Source organism: Lepidochelys kempii, chromosome 4 (genome assembly GCF_965140265.1).
Source record: "Lepidochelys kempii isolate rLepKem1 chromosome 4, rLepKem1.hap2, whole genome shotgun sequence".
In the NCBI taxonomy this organism is placed as follows: Eukaryota; Metazoa; Chordata; order Testudines; family Cheloniidae; genus Lepidochelys; species Lepidochelys kempii.
The window spans coordinates 138,512,714-138,536,169 of NC_133259.1; the positions used below are offsets into that span (position 1 = coordinate 138,512,714).

A 23,456-nucleotide genomic window follows, 5' to 3' on the forward strand; every position below is an offset into this window, starting at 1 on the left:
GTCATTGGATGAGTTATTTGTATTTGTTACAACTAATGACACAACTAGCCAACAAAATAAAAAGCCTTGTAATGATTTGGGCAAATAGCGTAGGATTGCTCCTTCTGCTCCAAATTATCATGATTATTTTATATTACAGTAGCGCTTAGAGGCCCCAACCAAGTTCAGCATCGCACTGTGGTAGGCGCATAGTGAAAGACAGTGTGGCCCCAAACACCTTACAATCTAAACAGACCAAGGTGGGCAGAAAGGAAGCACTGTCAGGTCCATTCTACAGGTGGGGATGCAAGGCACAGAGAGACTATGGGTATGTCTACACAACTGCTGGGAGGTGTGACTCCCGGTTCGCATAGCCGTACACGTGCTAGCACCTGCAAATAGCAGGGTGGTCACAGCAGCGCGAGTCCATCAGAGACTCTAGGCACATATTTGGTTGCCTAGCCTGAGCCACTGCAGCCAAACTGTTATTTTTAGGCCCCAGCATATATACATCTCATGGGAATCATGCTTCCCAGCTGCAGTATAGATGTACCTGGAGATCAAACAGGCAGTGTGTGAAAGAGGCAGGATCTGAACTCAGATCTCCTGAATCCCAATCCAGTGCCTTATCCACAAAACCACCCTTCCTCTCAATCTGACCCCCCTCTGGATACATGTTCTTTAAAGCTCACCTCTATATAAATCCATGGTACGCCCACATTTTGAATACTGAGTGCAGATGTGGTCGCCCCATCTCAAAAAAGATATATTAGAATTGGAAAAGGTTCAAAAAAGGGCAACAAAAATTATTAGGGATCTGGAACGGCTTCCATATGAGGAGAAATTAATAAGACTGGGACTTTTCAGCTTGGAAAAGAGACAACTAAGGGGGGATATGATTGAGGTCTATAAAATCATGACTGGTGTGGAGAAAGTAAATAAGGTAGTGTTATTTACTCCTTCTCATAACACAAGAACTAGGGGTTACCAAATGAAATTAATAAGCAGCAGGTTTAAAACAAACAAAAGGAAGTATTTCTTCACCCAACACACAGTCAACCTGTGGAACTCCTTGCCAGGGGATGTTGTGAAGGCCAAGACTATAACTGGGTTAAAAAAAGAACTAGATACATTCATACATCAATGGCTATTAGCCAGGATGGGCAGGGATGGTGTCCCTAGCCTCTGTTTGCCAGAAGCTCGGAATGGGCAACAGGGGATAGATCCCCTGTTCTGTTCATTCCCTCTGGGGCACCTGGCATTAGCCACTGTCAAAAGATCGGATACTGGGCTAGATGGACCTTTGGTCTGACCGACTATGGCCATTCTTATGTTCTTATGAGTTTCCTTGTGGGCCTCACTTTTCACTCACCTACGTCAGTGCAAACTGGGATAACTCCACTGAAGTCAATAGAGCTCTACCGGTGCCAAAATGGTGTGAATGGAGAACCAGGCCCATTCAAGAAAACAAACAAATGCTCTTCTCTCCTGGTCCAATCCTGCAAGGTGCATGGGGGAGAATTTAAGGCTCAAATGGAAACTGGAGACTTTCAGTGAGAATCAGGTACCTAGCTACCTTTTGTGCCTTTGACCTCCTTCCCCTCAGCACCCCACACAGAAATCAGCGAGAGGGAACAGGGCTCAGGATTGTCGACAATGAAAGGAAAGAGTTGTTTAGTGTATTAGGAGAGTGTGTCTGTGAATTAAGAGCCAACAGGCATTTCCAAAGGGATTAGCAGCCCCTGACATTTTACACTAGATGACAATTCATAGACTGTATGGCCAGAAGGACCCACTATGATCATCTGATCTGACCTCCTGCATAGCACAGCCCAGAGAATTTCACCGAGGGATTCCTGCACCCAGCCCATCACTTCTGTATCTTCCTAGTGGGGGAAATTCACTGCTGCACAGCACAGACGAGCACACGGACTCTCAATCAATCAAGTCCTATTCTGAGGGGTTAAGTGGCGCACAGGCTCCCAGCACAGCTGGGAATTTCACCATGCTGGTGTGAGGACTCATAAAGAGCAAGCATTGAAATGAACAGTGGTCAAAAGCTACTGGATTGTAAAATTTGCTACTTTCTCTGCTAGTTAGTTGCAAAAATGATCCAGTCAAGGAACAGAAGCAATAGTACAACAACTAGCCAAAACAGCACAAGTCGCAAGACTTTAAGATCTTTGGGGCAGAAACTGTGTCTACCAACAAGGTCTGTACAGCCCCTTGCACAATGGGGTCTCAGTCACGGTTGGGGTGTTTCTGGGCACTGTTGAAGTACTACTAATAATTGAAAATAATAATAATTACGTGAATATCTGCAATGAACACTTACAGATATCAGAGTCTTCAATGGCAAAATTTACATATAACTGCAAACAACAAATACATCTGAGAATTTCACCAGGAAAAGGTTGAAATATTGGATTTTCCTGAGGGATGGGGATTACCATTATGGAGGGGCTAGTTGCAGCTCCATAGTGAAGGTCGAACTGAGCGGTGCACTAACCGAAGGCTGAATCCCTGCCTTACATATGAAAAATACAGAATATCCAGCCCCCAAACATCCAGCACTTATCTTTGAATACATAATTAATGTTCTGAGATATTACAAATAAACCTAACTAGTTTAGCAAATAAAATTTTTAAATGGGCCCTTTAACAAATTTTGCATCTCCCCTTTGTCCCTAATTATCTTAATAACTGAATAACACAGACTCTTCAAACTTTCTGTGTAGTTAAAATTCACTGAAATCTTGTGTGCACACACTATGCTTGAAGAAATTAAATTGTAATTAAGCTAAGTTACTACTGATTGTTGTATGCAACTTGATTTATTTGAGCATAAGCTTTCATGAGCTACAGCTCTCTTCATCGGATGCATTCAAGTACTCCTTTCTTTTTGTATGTAACTGTTATGCTTTATACAGCCTATGGATAGGACCAAGTCCACAGCTTGTGAAGCTATTAAGTGGACCCATTGAGACATCACTTTTCCTCTACAACTAATCTGCATACAACGGTTCTATTGGTTGCAGTGTATTAAGAGTTGGCTGGAGATAGGGACACAGCTGTCAAGTGTTCTCATTGGTAGATTACTTGGTCTAGCCCCATCACTGCATTTTAAATGTTCCATAGCCACATGCTAGCTTGGGCATTCTTCTCAGAAAGACTCCGCTGCAGGGAGAACAGAGGAACAATGTACCAAGGGTCATGGTGGATTCTCCATCACTGACAATTTTTTCTTCCTAAAAGCTGCTCTAGGAATTATTTTGCGGCAGGCCTCTGGCCTGTGCTATATAGGAGGTTCGACTAGATGATCAGAATGGACTTGGGATCTATGAATCTGTTAACTCAAGGTAAAAACCCCATGTGGACATGCCCGAAGATGTGGGTACACTAGTCTTAAACCTTGGATTGCCACTGGTGGCAAATCCACAGCCTCCTGTCTCATCTTGTCTCACAGTCCTCCAGGACCACGGGGCCAAATCCAGACCCAGTGAGATCTGGTGGGACCCTGTGGACTTCAGAAGCATTGTGTGTGTGGAATTTTTGGCCATAAAAGTTTTTCCAAATATTTAACCTAAAATTTTCCAGCTGCAACCTCTACGCCCAATTCCAAAGCAACAAAAGGACCTGTTTTTTGTGCAAAGATCCTTAGCAATAAAGAACAGGGAGACATGGAGGGTCAAATACATGGGGTGTGAGTGGTGCAGCTTTGAAAACAGAATGGATTCCAAGGTTTTCCCTGAGAGGCGTCAGCAGGGCTTTAGATCGTGAGGTTTATTATATTTAATCACATTCTTATAGGGTTCCAGCACACAGCACTGGAATTGGTTTATTGCAGCCCAATATTCTGTGGCTTTTATTTTAAATTAATGACTTGCAGCTTTTTTTTCTTTTCAAAATTTTACTTGAACTAAAGCGAAAACATATTCACCTAAATTAAAGATGTTGATGAACGGGGGAGGGAAAAGACTATTTATGGACCTTTGTTTCCATATTCTAAATCCTAGCAAAGCCACTCATTCTTCTTTCTGCATGGAGAAAGGAAACCACTTTGGGGAAAAGATACGTTTTCCAGGCATAAAAAATATATTGGGTTTTAAAGGTAAATGTGTTTATTCAACAGGACAGATGGGTCTGTTTAAAGGAGATGAGAACACAATGTACATGACACATTGGACCATATCTGTGTAGATGCCACTGCGGGCTTTTTACATGCAAAAAGCCGCAGCAGCAAGAACCTACAATGCAACAAATGGAACATACTCCATCAACTACCTGTTCAGTACAGCCTGCGGAAGCCCATCTCGGTCTCTTTTAGCAGTAGAATTTGAACCTAGCCTTACCAAATCCAAGGGGATTTATTGTGCCTAATCCCAGAGAAACACAAAGTTTAGATACAGACTCAGATCTGAATGTCTTCAAAGGCTTTGGCTTTGGGATTGGGTTTGGCCCTTCTTTGTTGTATACATGAACACATATCGAATCAGGTGAGGGCAGTGTTGGTCGGGAGGAATTACTTGGATTTATTCCAATTAGGGAAATGGAAAGCAATGCAGCTAAATTCTGACTTCAGGAGTGCATGGGAAACTCTTGTTGACTTAAATGGAAGCAGAAATTGTCCTATAGTTTATGGGTCAAATTCAACCATGGTCTAAGCAAGTGGAATTTTTCCCTGACATAGAACAGAACCACTGCAGGTCTACAAAGCTACACCTTGTGGCTATCGACACAGATCAAGGGACAAAATTTTATCACCCTGTCTGGCAACAAAAACTATGCAAACTTTTGATTTTGCAAAAAATTCAAGGTGGGAACAAGATACTGCACTTTGTTACAAATGGGCAAGAGACGGAATGATTTGACACCAACTGTGGGCCTTCCCTCCAGACAGCTCTAGCCTTCATAGCACTCCTCTAGACCCAGGGGACCAAGATTGCCCTGAAAATCCATCTATAGGCTGCTGCCTTCAAAGCACTTAGGCTGAAAATCTGTCCAGTGCAGTGGACTAGCACCACTTGTCTCTACATGGCTTATGTCCCACTTAAGACCAATGCTGAGGGCTTAAATGGTGCCTAGGTCTCCTATTAGTCCCCTGAACAGGGATGGGTTTCACCCTGAATACGTTTTTTTTAGCTCTTCCCACAAATGATGAGAAAACATACCACTTTGACAAATGAACTGGGTAAATAAGATCTAGAGCATCACGAACTGCCATGCAGGATCTGGATAATTTCCACCTAATCCCACATCTTGGACTCAAACCCATATCCCTTCTTCTTCACAAGGCCAGCCCTCCAGAACATGCATAGCTGGGCACTTACAATCGGAATAGGAGGGAGGATACTTTCTGGTTGTCCTCCCCAACCCCACCTTGGTTTCTTTGACTTTAAGGGAAATGATTGACCAAAGACAAACATGCCCACAAACTGTCACTGTTCTAGCAGATCAGAAGAATCTTTTACCAAAAGCCCTGGTCCAATTTTTGAAGATTTTTTTTTAAATGATAGTCTTTATGAAAACCAGGCAACCCACTTAAGTAAGTTAGAAATGAAGCAATACATACATGGAGATCGGCCCAAGAAGCTGGCATGTTAATTAGAGCGGAGCTGGTCATGCCCTCTGCAAGCTACAAATTAAAATGACTGGTTAGCAGTGGGGTTAGGGAAACACAGTTCAACAAAACGACAAAAGCAAATTTTAGAACAAAATTAAGGAATCAAAACAATGCAAAAGCCTTCCAAATAACAGAGCCACATTCTCCCAAGACTGGACTCTGCCAGCGTGAGGGGAGGATATGGGCCATGATCTGTAATCATTTCCATAGCTATTTTTAGGATAAGCTAAAATGTTCAGGAAAATCCAAATCTGAGGAAAACAGAAGGGTTTGTGGGGGTTGGGGTTGGGCAGTGTTAAGTGAATTTAGTGTTGGGGAAAAGAGACAGATTAACAGTCCTGGAGACTGGAAGTTTCTGCACATGGATCAGGGACAGCATAGACAATTGCAGGCCAAGTTTCCCTGGTGTTGCCTTACCAATGTGCCTTCCTTGTCTTCACTAGGAAAATCAGAGTACGGCCCAGAGGAGCGTGATGAACACTTGTCAAGCACAACTTTGCTGTCAGTGTGGATGGGGACTGGTCAGGTCTCTGGTCACCACCAGGGTTCCAGAGGGTTCCAGAGGACTGCCTCCAAAGAAGTGTTTTTTTACCCACAAAAGCTTATGCCCAAATAAATCTGTTAGCCTTTAAGGTGCCACCAGACTCCTTGTTGTTTTTATGGCCACAGACTAACACAGCTACCCCCTGATAGAGGACTGGTCTGTTCTCCTGACCAGCTAACACAGGGCTCAGTTCCTGTCTATGCTGAGAGCTGAGTTGTTGTTAACATCATGTTAGTTAACACGACCTCTTGAGGTAACACGACACCTAAAGTTCTAGCACAGATGAGCCTGAGTGTGAGGGACAACGTTCGGTCTCCAAGGCCCAGTATCCTTGGCTTCTCTACCAAGATTGGGGGTCAGTAGTAGCGGGGTTTTGTATGACTGTCCACTGGAAACTGCACTGAGACTCACGCTACGTAGAAGCTATGAACGAGGCTGGAAATTGTTATAAATATTGTCTCACGCATGAAAAAAGATGACAGCTCACCCTGTCAACACAGAAAACCAGGGGTGCTGAAACAATTTTTATAGTGGGGGTGCTGAGAGCCATTGAACCAAACTGTAAATCCTATATATGATGGAAATCACTTCAAGTCATGGGGTGTGGCAGCACCCCCAGGACCCCTACTTCCAGCATGTATGCACAGAATCTGAAATGAAATGAGCTACATTCACTGCTGAGGCCAATGGTGTCAGCAGGAATAAATCAAGCCCAAGGTGTTTTAGCACAGGCGATTAGGAAACTCATGAGCCAGATCTGTTCTAAACAAGCACTGAATGGAGCTGCTTATCCTTGGCCAACAAACAGCTGTCCGGTTGGTTGTTTAGATTGTCTCTTCTCCACCATAAATAATGCAGCAGGCTGAAACTGGACCAACATCTCAAAAGGAGGAAATGTCTGAACTGCACGTTTCTTTTGGGGGTGAGAAATGGTGGGACAAACAATGGGAGACGCTCACCAAGAAACAATGTATTGACGTGAACATCAAGCTGAACTTGACAAATTTCCCATCAAGCTCATGGTTTAAAGTATATTTCAATCCAGTTACATATTGTTGCCAATGGCCCCTCACTGTCCATGGAGTGAAGCATCCAGGGTGCTATAAAGGGGGGAAGATTGTAATAACTGCAACACATTGCGTGAGGCTGATTCTAGAGCCAGACTCTAAAGTGGAATCCCACTATCTGGGCTCAAGCCACAAAATTTAGATCCAAACCCAGGTTTCCAGGGCATCTGCAGCAGTTCAGGATCCAGGGGTCTGGCACAAAGAGGGAGCCCATCCCCTGGTTCTCAACTGGAAAATCACCAATGCTGTGAGCAGGGACTCAGATTTGGGCTTTGATTTCAGCCCACCTCCCACGAGCACCCTGCAGGTTTATGGCAGATAAAACTCAGATTGGGAGCCTTGTGATCTGTTACCCATCAGCTCCACCAGGGTCGCCAAGATTCTCTTTCCCACTTGGCTGGGCTGGTGGTCGGAGCACGTCTCAGCTGAAAAGCAACATGGAGCTCAGATTTCCAAACGTGCTCAGTGCCCACACTGGGGGGGGGGACATATTTCAGCTCCCATTGAGGGACCTTAGGTGACTTTTAAAAGAGCCCATTGAGAACGAGACTGCTGGGGGCTGGAAATATGGCTGCTCTACCAGGTGCCTAAATGGACACTGGGCTCTTCTGGAAAACTTGGCTGACAAATGTGGGTGTTGAGTCCTTGTCAAAGTTCAGGCCCATGAGCATCTGCCAGAAGGGTTTAGTGTAACTGGGCACCAAGGTGTCATTCAGGAACCCTGCAAAAGGGTGCTGGAGAGCCTGGGTGCAGTAGAGTTTCCTTCTTGTGGGTCTCAGGCAGTACATTTCTTGCTCTACGTTATTACCCATGACATTTCTATTGCATTATGTACACAGTAACAATGGGCACATTCTGCACACATTTTTTTAAAACAAACTTACCATCCCACACCTGTTAGAGACAAGGGTGCACCTCAGCTCGGTGGCATCAGAGGCCGTGTTTTAAAATAAAAAGACAACCATGTGATCCTGTTCCCAAATTACACTAATCTGATGTGCTAGGAACCAAAACCAGACTTGGAAAGAAGTGGAGCAAATGGCTTAGAGACACGCCGAGGAATACACAATGCTCTCAAGACGAGGGGGAAAATAACCTTTTCCCTTGCTTCAGACACAATCGGACAATCAGTACAGAGCAATGCTGGCATCCACTCCCCTCCACATGTGTGTGCAAGCATGAGGCAGACGGGGAGTCCATACATGGCTGGGTAAAGTTTCCATTTGCCAAAGACAAGACAGAAAAATGCCCAAAGCAGTTTGGGACCTGATTGCTTGAGAGATCACTTCTCCCACACATGGCACACTGCTCATTGTAACCACTGGGGGTGCCTGAGCTGAAGGCCTAAAGGCGATTATGACTCATATGGCAGTATAGCTAAAGGCCCTAACACAAGATCTGGGCCCCACTCCAGGTCACAGGTGGGGACAGAACCCAGGTTTTGCCTGACTCTCTGTCTGTTGCACCATGCTTCCTCCCAATGCTTCAGATGGGAGGGGACAGCTGGCAGGGTGATCTCCAGGAGGAGCCCCCCGCTTTGGAACTCATCCCCACTCCTTCTTCTGAACTTGCCCATATCTGTGGAGCTAGAGGTTACGCTGCAACGCCCATCTTCACAGAAGGGTCCCATGGTTCTCTCGGTTTACTGGACCACCTGAGAGAACAGAAAATTATACCCCAGCTATAGAATTCTATAGGATAGTCAAACACCCTACAGAAAGGTTAGAGAGAGACGGCGGGTGAGGTATTGGACCAACCTCTATTAGTGAGACAAGCTTTCGAGCCACCCAGAGCTCTTCTTCAGGTCTGGGAAAGGTACTGAGAGTGTATTTACTGATAGCGTTGTGTTTAGCTATGACATTCTCAGTACCTTTGCCAGACCCGAGGAAGAGCTCTGTGTGGTCTGAAAGCTTGTCTTTCTCACCAACAGATGTTGGTCCAATAAATGATAATACTTCACCCACCTCGTCTCTCTAATAACCTGGGACCAGCACAGCTACACCTGCACTGCACACAACTACAGAAAGGCTGTCATTTTCTATTAAATTCGATAGGACTAGAATTGTTTCCATAGTCCTTTATTTGTTTCACACAAATAAAATTCCACAGGACTTTTGCATAACAGTGTCAATTTTCATGGGCTTTTTGGGGTGAGAATGGAAAGCTCGGTTGGCTGTCGGGAGATTTTTATTATTATTTTCTGGGAGTATGGCTGGGCTTCTGGATCTGGGGTGATTTCAGTCACGTATTTTTTTTATTTGATTTGATTTATTAACAGATCCATTCTTTTACAACAGAAATCTTATAACACTTGTTTTACAACTTAAATAGAAATAACATAGTATATACACAAATACACAATTATAAATTGGCCTATGGGAGTCCCTAAAGCTGAACTGATGAGACCTTTCATTATCTCATGTTCAGGTCCAAACTTCTGTTTTTCTTACCTTTATATGCATAACCTGTTCATTAGTTGTCCTATCAAAATTCTACACAATATTAAGCTTTTCTCCTTTTTCCTCCTATTTTCTTTGTCTTACTATCTTAATTTTGAGTTTCATTATTGTTGAAGGGATTTCTCTCTCCCATAGTATTCAAAGAAAGTTCTCAAACTATCCAATTTGCTGACAGCGATTCCTCCAGCAAACTCCAAAAAGTTCCACCAGATTTCTCAGTACAGGAGTTAGCTTTTTTTCTTTCTCCTTTGTAAAACTCTGACTTGATGAGTTAATTTTTCTAGTACCAGAATTTCCCACACTTTTTGATACCAGACAATACATTTAGGGGAGTAACTCCTCTTCCACCATCTTGCTATGGTAATTCTAGCAGCAATCAGGAGATGAGTGATCAATTCCTTAGGGCTTTTATAAGATGCAGAGTTTTTAGGACAATTTAACAAAAACACTAAGGGGTTAACTGACAGCTGACACCATTATCTCCTGTATGGAGTCCCCAACAGCTTTCCAAAATGTCTTAATTTTGGGGCAGGCCCACCATGTATGCTCCCATTTTACTACATCATCTCCAGCATTTTGCCCACCCTGTTCCATAAATTTCTTTAACTTTAAGGGGAGTTGGGTGCCTTTGATAAAGAATTTTAATGTCATTTTCTTTTTATTGACATGTTTATTGAAATAGACAGAGAATCGCTCCATATGTTCTCCCGTTCCTCAATTTCAGTGTCTATGCATACCTCAACTTTCCATCTTTTCATGAACATAGTTATTTCCTGTGGGTAACAGTGATTACTTTGTTAGGCGTGGAGATAAGCCTTTGAGTTTCATGGATGTAGTGAGTAGTTTCTCAAATGCTATCAATTTTCAGCTTAGGTTTGCCTTTTTTGGGGGGTGGGGTGAAAATGTCTCAACAGTATTGATATGCTGGAATGTTGATGTCTTTTGCAAGGTGTAGTTCAACGGAGTGTGTTTTTGATTCTTGTAAGACGTGCCTAGAGCACTGGCAAGTACTTTTTTCCTTTGCTGGTTGTATGAAATTGAAGTGAATAAATATATGGTTTAATTTCTTTTTACATATATATAAATTAAAACTCTAAGCTACTCCCTGCTCAGGGTTCTTTGAGGCACACCCATATTCTCTGCATATGTCTTCTAGAGACTGATAGATCTTTGGGGCCAGAATCGTCTTAATTTGTGGACCTTGTGCACACAGTCAGTACTAAAATAATAATAGTAATTGTCCTCCCAGTTTTGCTCTTCATTAAAATAGACATTCAGGAGCAATAAACAAAAAGGTAAAAACACAGGAATGGAAAGTGCTAGAAAAACACGAAAGATTTACTTTTACAGCTCCCAAAGCAAAAGCAAAACAAAAGTGTTTGTGCTCTGTGAATGTCAAAATGCTTTACAGGGGACGGCAAATATCATCATTGCTGTTTTACAAGTGGAGAAACCTATAGCATCGAGAGGTGAAGTGATTTGCCCTGGTTACTGGCACAGCCAGGGCAAGAATCCAGCTCCCTCATTGGCCAGGCCAAAGCTCTATGTACCAACCTATACAGATTATAACGCCTGTACAGACGGTATTCGTGAAATATGGGCATGTGCTATGTAGTCCATCATTCCCCCAGCCTCATAGACAGGGAAGTTGTCAGGTTAAAAGAAAAAGATGAAAGAAAAACAACGTATTGGTATGTTTTGGACATTTTGTGCCAAATTCTCATAGATTCAAGGCCAGAAAGGACCATAATCAGATGAAGTCTGACCTCCTGTGTAGCCAAGGCCTTCAGTGGTGCATTAACCCGGCCACACAGCTGTCTAGACAAGGATTTAAAGGTTAACACATGTTGACTAACTCCTTCTAAAAGTCTAACGTTGACAGAGCACATTCCCTTTACTGCTGCTAAGCTGGTCACGTTAAGCACATGCTAAGCTGGACAAGCCTCTTGCTGTGCACATGTGATCAATTGCACGTGATAAATTAGAAGCCAACGATGAAAATCTGGCCCATGGAACCCAAAGACGGGACTGCGGCTGGAGAACCACTCAAAAAGGAGTAACTACCCAGCTCCAATGTCACGTGGCACTAGTCATCATCCCAGATGTCTTGCGATCAGGGTTCAGACAAGGGCGCAGCTCTAGTGGCACTAAAAGACGACCTCCTGGCCACAGACACAGGTCAGATCCCCAGGCTCGCACTGCCGGACCTCGCCGCAGCCTTTGACAGAGTGAACCAGATAGTACTGCCAACCCGCCCAACACGATATAGCGAGAGCAGATGGCGCAGCACTGCAGGGGCTCCAGTCGTCCCTCTCCAGCAGAACTCAGAGTGATGATGAGCTACTTCTCCTCCTCTTTGAAGGCCTGGGACCTGCTGGGCCCCACAGGGATCCAGACTAGCCTTGCATCTCTTCGGTATCTACATGAGACCTCTGGGAGAGGGAATGAGATGACCCCTGCCCCCAGATTTAGCGGCTGATGAAATTCAGCTATGCATCTCACGCTCACTCACTGCCACTGCTAACAAGTCCGATTGTCTATAGGAAATTAACTCTTGGATGAAGAGCACCTGGCTCAAGCTGAACCCAGGCAAGACCCAAGTGATGCTGCTCGGTTGGGGGAAACGTTCTGAAGAGCTGGCGAAGACATTGTCTCCACCTTCCATCGAAGGCTTCCAGCCCCCATTTGTTAAAAGGCTGCAAAGCCTTGTGGCTCTATTTGACACCTCGCTAAGCCCGGATGATCAAGGATCATCAGTTTCCAAAAAATGCCTTCTTTCACCTCCAGCTCACCTGGAAACTTCCTCCCTTCCCCTCAACAAGGAGCAGGCCCCAGTGATCCCTGCGTTCATCAGTTGCAGACTGCATTACTGTAACTACCTGTGTCTGAAGCTGCAGGTGAAAATGATTCCCAGGCTCTAGCTGGTACAGAATGCAATGCCCACTTTCTCCATGGCTCAGGCTATGGTAAACACATCACACCCACCCTCAAGACCCTGCACTGGCTCCCTGTCAGCTTACAATGCTGGATTAAGGCCTTGGTCCTAATTTTCAAAGCAATTAAAAGATCAAGCCCCAGCCACATCAAAGACTGAACTTCGACCCATGACACCCCATGACAGCTGCGCTCCTCTGGGACAGGGCAGAGCTCAAAGCCCTGAACGGAATGCTGGAGAGCTAGGGTCAAAGCGCTCCCTGTTGAAGGGATCCCGCCACAGGACAATCGCCCACAGGAGACCAGGTGAATCCAGGGCCTGACCATAGTTAGGAAACATTGGAAAGACTTTATCTTTGAAAAAGCCTTTCCACCATCATTGACATGCACAATCTGAACACCCCCCTTTCGTTCGCAACCCCCCCTAAAAATCCCTACCACCAAGCAGAGTTCTGACCCCCGAAAGGGAGAAGGGGGACTTGGTTGTTGCTATTGATTTTACATGGAAGCAGCTTGAATACTATGGCAATGGGTGGCAGGATTATATCCTAAAACACTTAGATACTAGATAGGGAACACTCCAAAGTCTGGAGGCTTTTAGGGCTGGGAGATTGAGGCTGTCTCTGATTAGCACATGCAATGGTGAATAACAACAGGTTAGGACCAGCAGCTCAAAGTTCAGGTGCATTTCAGAGCCTGTCTGCTCTGGAAGTCTTGCTAGATCAGGTTCCTGTATGAAATTTACTAATAGACACCCTACTCTCAGCTGGGATGGAAATGACTGTTTTCCTTTGCGGTTTCAGCATTTCCTGGCCAAATCCAGGCAAGTAATCACCCAGTTCTGGAAGGAGTCCTCACTCCCCATGAAAGTCAATGGAGATGAAGGTTATATTCAGAGCTTGCAGGATTGAGTGCTTAGCTCTGCAGGAAGCTTCTGCAATGAAGCCAGAAACCATGCAAATCTCAGCTAAACTTTGGGACTTGATGATACCAGAGGAGACACCTTCTACATTTTGGGGGGGATCCCTTCCCATGATTAGTGCAGTAATAACCTTAACCCCTTGTATCTGAAGAGCTCATGGCCTCTGCAGGGGTGGTTAAGTATTTTTCTTATTTAGCCAATGGAGAAAGAGAGGCACAGAGGCCAGATTCAGAAGCAAACTTTCTCCGGGTTTTGATCCAGGATTCCCATGTGAGCTGCTGCATTCAGACCTGGACCTTAAACTCCTCCAACGTTGGAGGGGTTCAGAGCTGGGGTTCGGACCCCTTGCTATGCTTGCACATGCAGTAGCAGCCCCCCGCAATGCTGGATGAATGCCGAGGTTTGAAGCAGTTAACTATCGATCCCTCTTTTCTCTCCCCCAACCCCCTGCCGCTCGCTGGCCCTAAATAAAATTAATGTTTGTTCTCTCCGTTCCTGGCTGGAATAGCATGCTGAGGGGTGGGGGGCGCAGGAGGGGTGGATCTTGTGGCGCCAGTGGTGACAGGGTGCGGCAAACAGAATAATTATTTGCCCATGACGATCCACCGCATCTAAACAGAATTAATTTTTGCCATTTAAACAGTTGCACAATGCCAGGGCATTCAGTATACACAATAGAGGAGTCTCTCAGCCTCGCTCCAAATTAGCCTAATTAGGAGCAGGCTTCAGGGTCGGCTTAAAGAAGAAACGGTCTGTAGTCTGATGCGGCGTGTCCGTCTCCTAGCAGCTGTTTTAGCCCTAGCGCTTTGGAGACTTGGTAGAGATCAGCTGGAAAAAATAAACTCAGCCCAGTGATGACAGATAGATCAGCAGAGATAGTGGCTGCATAGACTCAAATTAAATCGATACACACACAGTCGTGGTGCGTGCCAAGGGCCTAATTCTGCACTGATCCAAACCTCCAGCTGTCATTAACACCACACCGTCAGCAGCATTTTCCATTCACTTGACACTGGGGAAACGGCTGTGCAAGGCCCGTGGCGATGGGGAATCAAACGTGCTTCTGAAGAGGCCTCCCACGCAACCCCCACTTAGAGGGTGCCATTATTACAATTTATCGCTTCTATGGCTCAATGGCAGGCGTAAATGGGAGCACTCGGGTATGGAGCCTGCTGCTACTGAAGTCACTGGCAAAACTCCCATTGACGTCAGTGAGTAGAATGGGACCGTTTTTTAAGGGTATGTCTATATGCAGCTCAAGCAGACATACCTGGGCCAGCGGGGTTCCCAGAGCAGTGATGTTGCAGCAACGTGGGTTGAAGACGCCCGTCCAGAACCGTGGGTAATTACCAGCAGCGCCAGTTCACACTGCTGCTGCACCACTCCAGGACCCAAGCTAGGTAGATACAAGCTAGCTCAGGCATGTCAGCTCGAGCGGCAAACACAGTCAGTGGCTGCAGTGTAGACGTACCCTTAGAAGCCTGAATAGCTGATTGGTGCCTAAATTGTGTGTGTTTGTAGTTAACTGCACCCCCAACACTGGTAGTGACCTTTTAAAAATAAACCAGGGCTCATAGGTATATGTCTATTTATATACGCATGCATGTCTATCTATATAATCCCTGCAGTTTCTCTCTCTCTCCAGCATACTGCAGACATGTAAGCATGCATACATATAGAGCTACACAACAAATAGCAAATTTTTTTTTAAAATTCAGATTTTTCAATGCAAATTAAAACCCCAGCACTGAAATTTTTCAGTTTTCCAAACAAAAAAACCAAAAAGATTCTGAGCTTGCTCCCTTTTTTCCTCCTTCCCCCCGCATTTTTCAGTAGCAACATGGGGGGGAAAAGAGTGGAGAAAGCAAAAAGGACAGGGGGAGAGGGAACAGCGTGAGAAAGGAAAGGGAGGCGGAAATTAACAGTCAACACTTTTTTCTGTTTTTCCCATAAAAAAAAAAAAAAACAGAAGAAATCACAAAGGAATTAAAATCTTCCTGACATTTTTAGAAGAAAAAAAAAAGGCCATTTTTCAGACAAAAAAGATAATTCGGAACAATTTCATCCAAGATCTGGATGCAATGTCCAACTCTTCACAGACCCCCTGTGTGACCTGGGACAAGTCACTTAGGGTCAGATCCTCAAAGATATTTAGGCTCCTCCATTGAACTCAATAGGAGTTAAATGCCTGAAATCTTTGAGGATCTGGGCCTTTATCCCTCCGTGCCTCAATTCCGCATCGGTAAAATAGGGACTGTAATCCTCGCTCCTCCCATTTGTCTGCCTCCCCTGTTGATATTGTCAGCTCTTCCGCACAGGGGCTGACTCTCGCGGTGCGTCTCTGCAGCGCCTACCACAATGGGGCCATGAATTCGGTGGGGGCTCCTTTAAACATGAATAACATGGGCACACCGTGTTGTCTGTGGACAGACAGGAGAATCAGGCTTTATGGACAGCAGCCACCCACGCCTCAAGGGACATTCTGCCCTCGTGGGGAGATTCTTACCAACCCAAGACAAATGAAGGGGGAAAAATGGCCGATACACCCGGGCGTTTCAGAGACTGCGACACTGATTCCACGCCCAGGCCCTGAGGGCAGTTCTATCGGGGCAGTGACCTGTGCGTGATGGTGGTGTCGATACTCTTGCCTCTATCCAGGCTTGCTCATGAAGTGCTGCTGGGAGCCCTGGGGGCGGGCAGGGGTCTTAACGCTGGTGGCCATGATGCAAGCCCAGCCCCCGCCGGACTAAAGACTCCAGGAAGAATTACCACCGAGATGAGATTCCTCCTCAGTAGGAGGCCTTCATCAGTGGGGAACGGGAGCAGAGTTCCTCTCCCTCGGCCATGCTTCCTGACCACCACTGGGATTGCGGCCGCTACCTTCTGGTGCAGCAAGGGCCGAACTGCAGCATTTAGTCACGAGTCTGAGAAGAAGGCCCCCATGGGGCGCTCTAGAACCAGCCTGAGAGACAGGAGCATTTTCCAGGCTGCAATGAGGGTAGCAACTTACCCGGGCCACAACTCCTTAATGCTTTCCACTCCTACCCTGAGGTCAGGGTCTGTGACCCATCCAGCCCTAGATCTGAAAGGAGCTAGTCTCTAGCTCTGGGCCTCGCAATGGAAGGGCTGCAGAACAGAGCACTTGAGCAACTGGGCCAAAAGGAACTGGCACAGAGGCCTCGCTTAGCGTGCCGGGCAGAAACTCCCAGCGCAGCTGCAGCCTTGTCTCCGTGCCCACAAGATTCTCAGCGGGCCGCTCTAATAAAGAGCATTTATAAGAGGAAATATTTTTTTCCCACACAAAGGCAGCAATTGGAATAATAAACAGCCGGCAAAATAAAGTTCAGGAATTTCCATTAACAAGAGAAAGAGGGCAATTAGTGAAGTGGCTTGGATCGCCCGGGTGCGTTTGTTTGCCCAGTCTCAGAACGCCAGACTGAGGGGATGGCCAGGGAAAATGAAAGGCAGCCACTTTAAAAACTAATCAAAGGAAATGCTTTATCTCGTAATCAGCCTGGGGAACTCTCTGCCACAATGTACCACTGAAGCCAAGAGATTAGCAGGAGTGGACATTTGTATGGATAAGAGAAATATCCAGGTAAAATAGTAGATGTTAAAAAAATAATTAACAAGTGCTTTGGAAGGGATATAAACCCTCCTGCTTCAGGTCATAGCCCAATTAATGGGTGGTCAGGAAGAAACCTTTTTCTGTGGGCAAGTTATTCCATTAATTGTTGGGTTTCTTGCCTCTTCCACTGAAGCAGGTCTTACCAGCTACTACTGGCGACAGGATATTGAACTAGACAGACCAATGACTGATCCAGTCTGGCAGTTCCTATATTCCTAACGCAAGGAATTATTTGAACCTTTCGCCCAAGCTCGAACTCGGCACTCTGCATTATGGTTTGGAAGAGTTCTCTTTGCTCCTTCCTCACCCCCTGCCATTCTCTCTCACTTCTGGGCTTCCCTGGCTCTAGTAATGTTGCTGAGACAGGATCAGGGAATATTGGGCATCTCCCTCTGAGGCCTGTTCTTGAGCGCTCTCCGGCCAAATCTGCTATATATGGTAATTAGTAACAACCGCTCCATGCAGCTATTCGCCTCTCCATTTCCAGAAATGTCTGACTAACAAGAGTGGGCCCTCAGACTGCCACAGTAGGATCTAAAAGCAATCATGTTTGATAGCTGTTTCGCAAACTTACATCACCCACCTACCCGCCCTTTGCAGCCTGGCACAGCTCAAGCTTGCGGCATGTTTCCCCAAACTCTGGCGGCGATGATCCCAATTTGGGGGCATGCTTCCTTGAACAGAACCATGGCGTTTTGGATGGTTGCCTATCACTACTGGAATCTTGCCGCTTTCCTGATGCCAAATCTGGGCCCAACCCGAGAAGCTTAGCTCCCACTGAAGTTGATGGCTGGGACCTTCGGTGTCTTTAGGCTCCGAGTCAATGATGCCCTGTTACCTCTGGGGGATTGTGGGCTGGCGGGCTCGCTCACCTGCCTGGGGCAATAACCAGCCACTCCCTGATCAGCTCACTCTCAGTCCTTGCCTCGGGGCTCAGTTTATTGTCCATGTACACTGACAACAGAAAGCAATTGTCCCAGTATGGCTTGTGGGCTTCTGGCAGTTTAGTGGTCGGGGTCTCCCCTCAGGCTGGGGATGGTCCACAGAGCCATCTGCCCACAGCCCACTGCCTGCAGCCTGGACTGTAGCTATAGGAGACCATTCCCCTATTCCTCTCTGGGTCCCAGGCCCCGCCTCTGTAACCCCCAGCTGGTAATCACCAGGCCCAGTCACCTGACGCTGCCCTGCTGGGCCTGATGATTCCCAGCACTCTCCTGCCAGGCTCCTAAGAGCAAAGTTGGCTGGCTGCTCCCAGGCCCTTCAAGGGGCTGGCCACTCTAGGACAAGGACCTTTCCTCGCTTAGAGGTATCATTCATTTCTGGCGGCTTGCAAACAAAGCCCATTACAAATGGGATGAACCGGGAAACCATGCAGTGGGATCTATGTGCAAAAGGATTGTGTGTCGCAGCCCCTGATGCAGAGTCAAAAAGAGACCATTGCTTCAAACACAGCCACAGACCCCACCTATATAGGGCCCCCGAACACCACTCCAAACCCTTCCCACCAGCAATAATCACAGGAGCACAGGCTCTCACCTCGCACCCAGAGTGGCAGCGGTCTGCAGTTCCTATCTGCATGGCCGATAGCAAAGCTTGGGGAAGGGGTTTATTTCCCCACAGCTGGCAGTAAAGAGAAACCTCGGGGCAACTACCGTACAACAAAGAGAATCCCACTGGGGATCGGGGACCTTGTTTCCTGGTGCACAGGGCAGCGTGCGTGCAGCCAGTTTAGCTGTTGCTGTGTTTGGATGTCTACCCCACCAGCTGTGATCCATCTCATTAGGAGGCTGTTCAGCTTGGGCTGGCCTCCTACAAAATCCAAACATGCTGCCAGGAGCAGAGATTAGAGCTGGTCCCAAATTTTCCAAGGAAAATGGGGGGGGAGGTAGTTGGAAAAGAGAGATTAATCAAAAACAAACAAAATATTCATTTTTGACAAAAATTTTCATTTTTGGAAGTTTTTCAAAGCAAATAATTTCAGGAGGTGGGGGCGGACTTTCTTTCTTTTCTCTTTTTTTGTAATTTTTACATTTTTTGCTTTCAAAATGGTGGGTTTCCCTCCTTTTAGTCAGTTTCCCAATTTTGGCCAGTTAGAAACCAGTAACACTTTCACTTTTAAAAGCAACATTTCCGTCACTTAACTGTGTTACATTAAAAGTAAAAGTGTTTGCCCCCATTATCCCCCCTCTTCTGACTGTTCCCCAACATTTATCAGTTGGGAAGCAGTAACAGAGCACAGAAAAAGTGCAGGGGAAAACCTAATTTCCCCCATTTCCAAATTTCCCAGCAGGAAAACCAGAATGTTCCAATGGGATTATTGCAAAAGGGGATTTTCCCCAAGAGAACTTGGGCAGGAAAATTCTTGGTTCTCTGGCCAGCTCTAGTGAAGATCTTCATCTCCTTTAACTCACAGGTCATTAGAAGCACATCAAGAGCAATTTCTCCAGATTACCCCACCACTGGCCCGAGTCCCATCCGGGGATAGCCAACCTTGCTGGGTGCAATACACAGTCAGGGGTTAAATCTGTCCAGCGAAGTAACTGGAGTGACAGCAAGAATGAATCTGGCCCCAGGTGCCCATGTGAACGGCACCTTCCCCATGAGCAGGAGCCTGAGACGCCTCATGTCTCCCATGACTGATGAAGCAGACACAGTCGAGGCTGAATTCTTCGCTATCCTGGGGTAAATCCAAAGAGACTCTGACAGAGGTGCTCCGAAATTAAACCATGTGACTGAGAGCAGAGCTTGTCTCACTGTTGCCTAGGAGGTACTGAGAAGAGACGGCCAGAAGTGCTGCAGAACTGAAGCCGGAGTTTCCACCAGCATCGGTTCCCTCCCCACATCCCCTGTCCCTCCAGGCACCATCTCATGCCTAAACAAAGGTCCCGACCGCCCCTCCGCCATCCCTTACAAAGTCAACCAACGCTGGACCCCCATCCCTTGCCCAGAGCAAATACTGTGCTCACAAATTCCTGGAAACGACCTTCTGAAATGCTAGTCAAGCAAACAACAGGCACCCCCTAATCAGATTATTTACCGGGCTTTGACCTGAATTTTGAAGGACATGCTCATAAGAAAATGCTCATCCCAGCCCAGTCTCCAGGTGCCGCGCCGCCAACAACTATTCTGTGGGATTCTTCTCAACGGGCATCTTTAGTACCAATCCACCCTTTGCTAACACACACCTCATAACCCAGCCACCTCCCCGGCCCCTCAGAGAAGATTTAACAGCAATCCCTGGGCAGAGGTAGCATGGTCCAGCACATTACGCACAGACCTCGGAATCAGCAGTCTGCCACTAGCTTACTGTGTGGCACTGGGCAAATTACTTCACCGCTGCCTGCCTCAGTTTCCCCCCTCTGTGAAGTGGGGAGAATAACATCTGTTAGAGCTAGACAAAAAACAGGATGACAGTTTCATGAACATTTTTGACTCTGTCTAAATCTTCTATAGTGCTTTTCATGAGTAGATCTCCAAGTGCTCTTCAAAGGAGATCCTGCATTTTACAGATAAGGTATAGAAAGGACTTGCCCAGGGTCACTACCAGAACCGGAAAAGAACCGGGGCCTCCTGAGTACCAGGCCAGTCCCTTATTCACTACGCCACACTGCCTCTCCTTTGGCATAAAGCACTTTGAACTCTACAGAAGAAGAGTGGTTTTATCATTCTGATTCTCAGCGAGGTCTCTGTGACAATCAGGGTCCGGACTCCGCAGAGGGAAAGCAGGGGGTCTGAACCCCAAAGAATAAGTATTGAATCAGCTAATTTATAGTACAATAATATTGTATACAAAGTGTATCAAGTAAGGTATCATATAAAAACTGGTGACACGCTGGTCATGAATATATTTATGTGATGTACGGATGAATGGTGTGTTAAGAGTTATGTTATGTGCTGGAAATATGTTCCTACAATATGTTTGGGGGGCAGAGTTGATAAAGAAGCCTGTCTTACACAAAGGAATGTGCATTTACCTGTCTGGGTCAAGCTTTGTAAGCCCTGGACAATGGCAATACATTTACATATAAGGTAAACAAAGCAATCAAGCTAACAGGAGGTGGAGGAAACAGCGTAGTGAGCACATCGGGGGACAGAGTCTGCACCCCGGGACATCTTCCTGGCTCTCGAGGTCAAGACAATGGACTCTGGGAAATACCAAGGGAGCCAAAAGACATTCTAGTTATCTAGACCCTACGGGACGGTACCCTCTGATTCTGGGAATGTTGGATCCTCTTACCAGGAAAGGCTGGAGATGCTGTTAGCTTGACAGAAGTGAGCAAACTGTTTAGACAAAGCCATAGCTTGCTAGGATCAAGTTTTGGGCACTACAAAACATGCTATTTTTGTTTGTTTTTAACCATACCCATTTCTTTTTCTCTTGCTTAGCATCACTTAAAACACTGTTTTTTATTAATACAGCGTTTTTCTTAGATTTACTGTAACCCATGCAGTACTGTTATATTGATGTAAAGAGTGAGTCTGCAGCTCAACCAATAGGTAGGTGTGGGTACCATCTCTTTGGAGACAGCAAAACGGAATTATTTCCAGGGGTGTCCAGTGAGAGGGACTGGACTCAACAGAGACATGTCTCTGGGGAACTCAGGAACTGGGGGTCCCTGATTGTTACTTGCCAGGCTAGGTGAAGATGGGCAGAGTCTCGAGGAGTTTGCTGGTGAAGCACAGACTGGTGTGGCAGGGGGCGGACACACAGTCTAACCTCCAGCAAAGCTCACCCCTTCTGACACAGTGGCTTAAGGCTCTGGGTTTCCTGAACAGAGCATCACAGTATCCTATTACTAAACTTTCAGTCTTTTCCAAGACATGTTCCAGTGCCTTTCCTGGTACATTATGAAACATTATCATAAATAATTCAAATGAATCCACAAATGGCAAACAGAGACCGAGTACATTTTTATCGCATGATCCTTTGGGTGTCCCCCCCCCCCCCGTTTGATTACGAGTGTTCACTTAGATCAACATTTTCAAATCTGGGTGTCAAATTCATCTGCTAGCTCCATATTTAGCTTGATTTGCACAGGTTCTGAGCCCCTGCTGCTCCCAGTGGTTGTGAGTGCTCAGTACTTTTGAGACGCCAAACCACTTTTATTTAGGTTTCTAACCATGGATTTAGGAGCCTAATCTTCAGGCAGCTGCATTTCAAAATGTTACCCTTATTCCCTAGCTTTGCAAATTTCAGTCCTTTGCAACGGGCTCCCTTGCCAGGGGTGTGGATTAACAGGGATGCATAAGCAAGGATTCTAGTGCTATGCAGACAACTTTTACTGCTGCACTTTGACCCAAACTTTCAAGCCACCTAGTCAAGGGCCCTGGTGTGCAAAGATGCTGTGGATTGAGCACACGTGACACACTGGTGGGTAGGTTGCACTAAGATGCCACATTAGAGGCAGGGGAAGCAGTGTAATGCACACATAGAGAGGGTGGTGAATTAGGATTACAGATGGAACCGAAGTGTCAAGTTCATCTTCAAACCAGGATCTGAACCAGAACTTCCCCAAAGTTCCGGGAGACTGTTTTTGATCCTAGGGTGCTGGTGTAGACCCATTTCCAGGGAGGATCATATAAGTTATGGGGAGGAGACCTACTGGACTGCAGAGTCCCCCGGGGCATTACAGAAGGAGGTGACCGATACCCAGCCGAGGTGAGGAACAAGCAGCAGGAACAGAAGAAATGGGAGACCCTGCTTTCCACAGCAACGGAACACAAGGTATGATGAGAAACAGAAGAGAGATACTGTAAAAAGCAGCATTGTTTCCAGGGAACAAGGGCTTTCCATTCCCAGGATTCTGTGCAGCGTCAGGGGCTCCTTAAAGTAGGCAGTGAGGAATCTGCGGGATTGGCAAAGCGGGCGCTTAGCACACCAGAGGGGGAAAAGCAGGAGCCGATTAAAATGCTCCACTGACCTTCCTGGAACCCCTCATCTTGGGGTTTCTTAGCAATCGAGTTCACATGCAGCCCTGTGCCTCAAACACACAGGCTTAACCATTTGCACATGTTCGACAGCAGCTAAGAAGGCCAAACGGTTACGGAGCTGGGAAGCCTCATGTTCGGGAGCTGAGCTCAGAAATGGTGCCCTCTGGAGACCAGTCTTCTCGACCGCATGGGCAGGGCTGGAATGCCAGCGAGCAGCACCAGACTGGCAGCTCGGGAAGGGGAAGCAGCAACATGTTCTTCCTTCGGCACCTCCCCTCGAGCGAGTCAAATCCCCCAGATCACCGAAATCCCAGAAAATGCCACAGCCTGTCACTACCCACCCACAACTGGGTTTTCTGAAAACTCTGC

The 23,456-nt window shown here is 46.3% G+C and overlaps 1 protein-coding gene across 4 annotated transcripts in view; it reads right to left on the reverse strand.

The window, feature by feature from the left end:
* The window catches only part of DYSF (dysferlin), a 304,075-nt gene that overhangs the window by 67,822 nt on the left and 212,797 nt on the right, over positions 1 to 23,456 (reverse strand). For 3 of the 4 annotated variants that reach the window (XM_073343024.1, XM_073343023.1, XM_073343026.1), the window contains one exon: positions 5,552 to 5,614. The exons of the other annotated variant lie outside the window; for it this stretch is intronic. In XM_073343024.1, the coding sequence (XP_073199125.1) occupies positions 5,552 to 5,614 (63 nt within the window). The remainder of the gene's footprint in view (positions 1 to 5,551; positions 5,615 to 23,456) is intronic. 4 annotated transcript variants of the gene reach the window in all.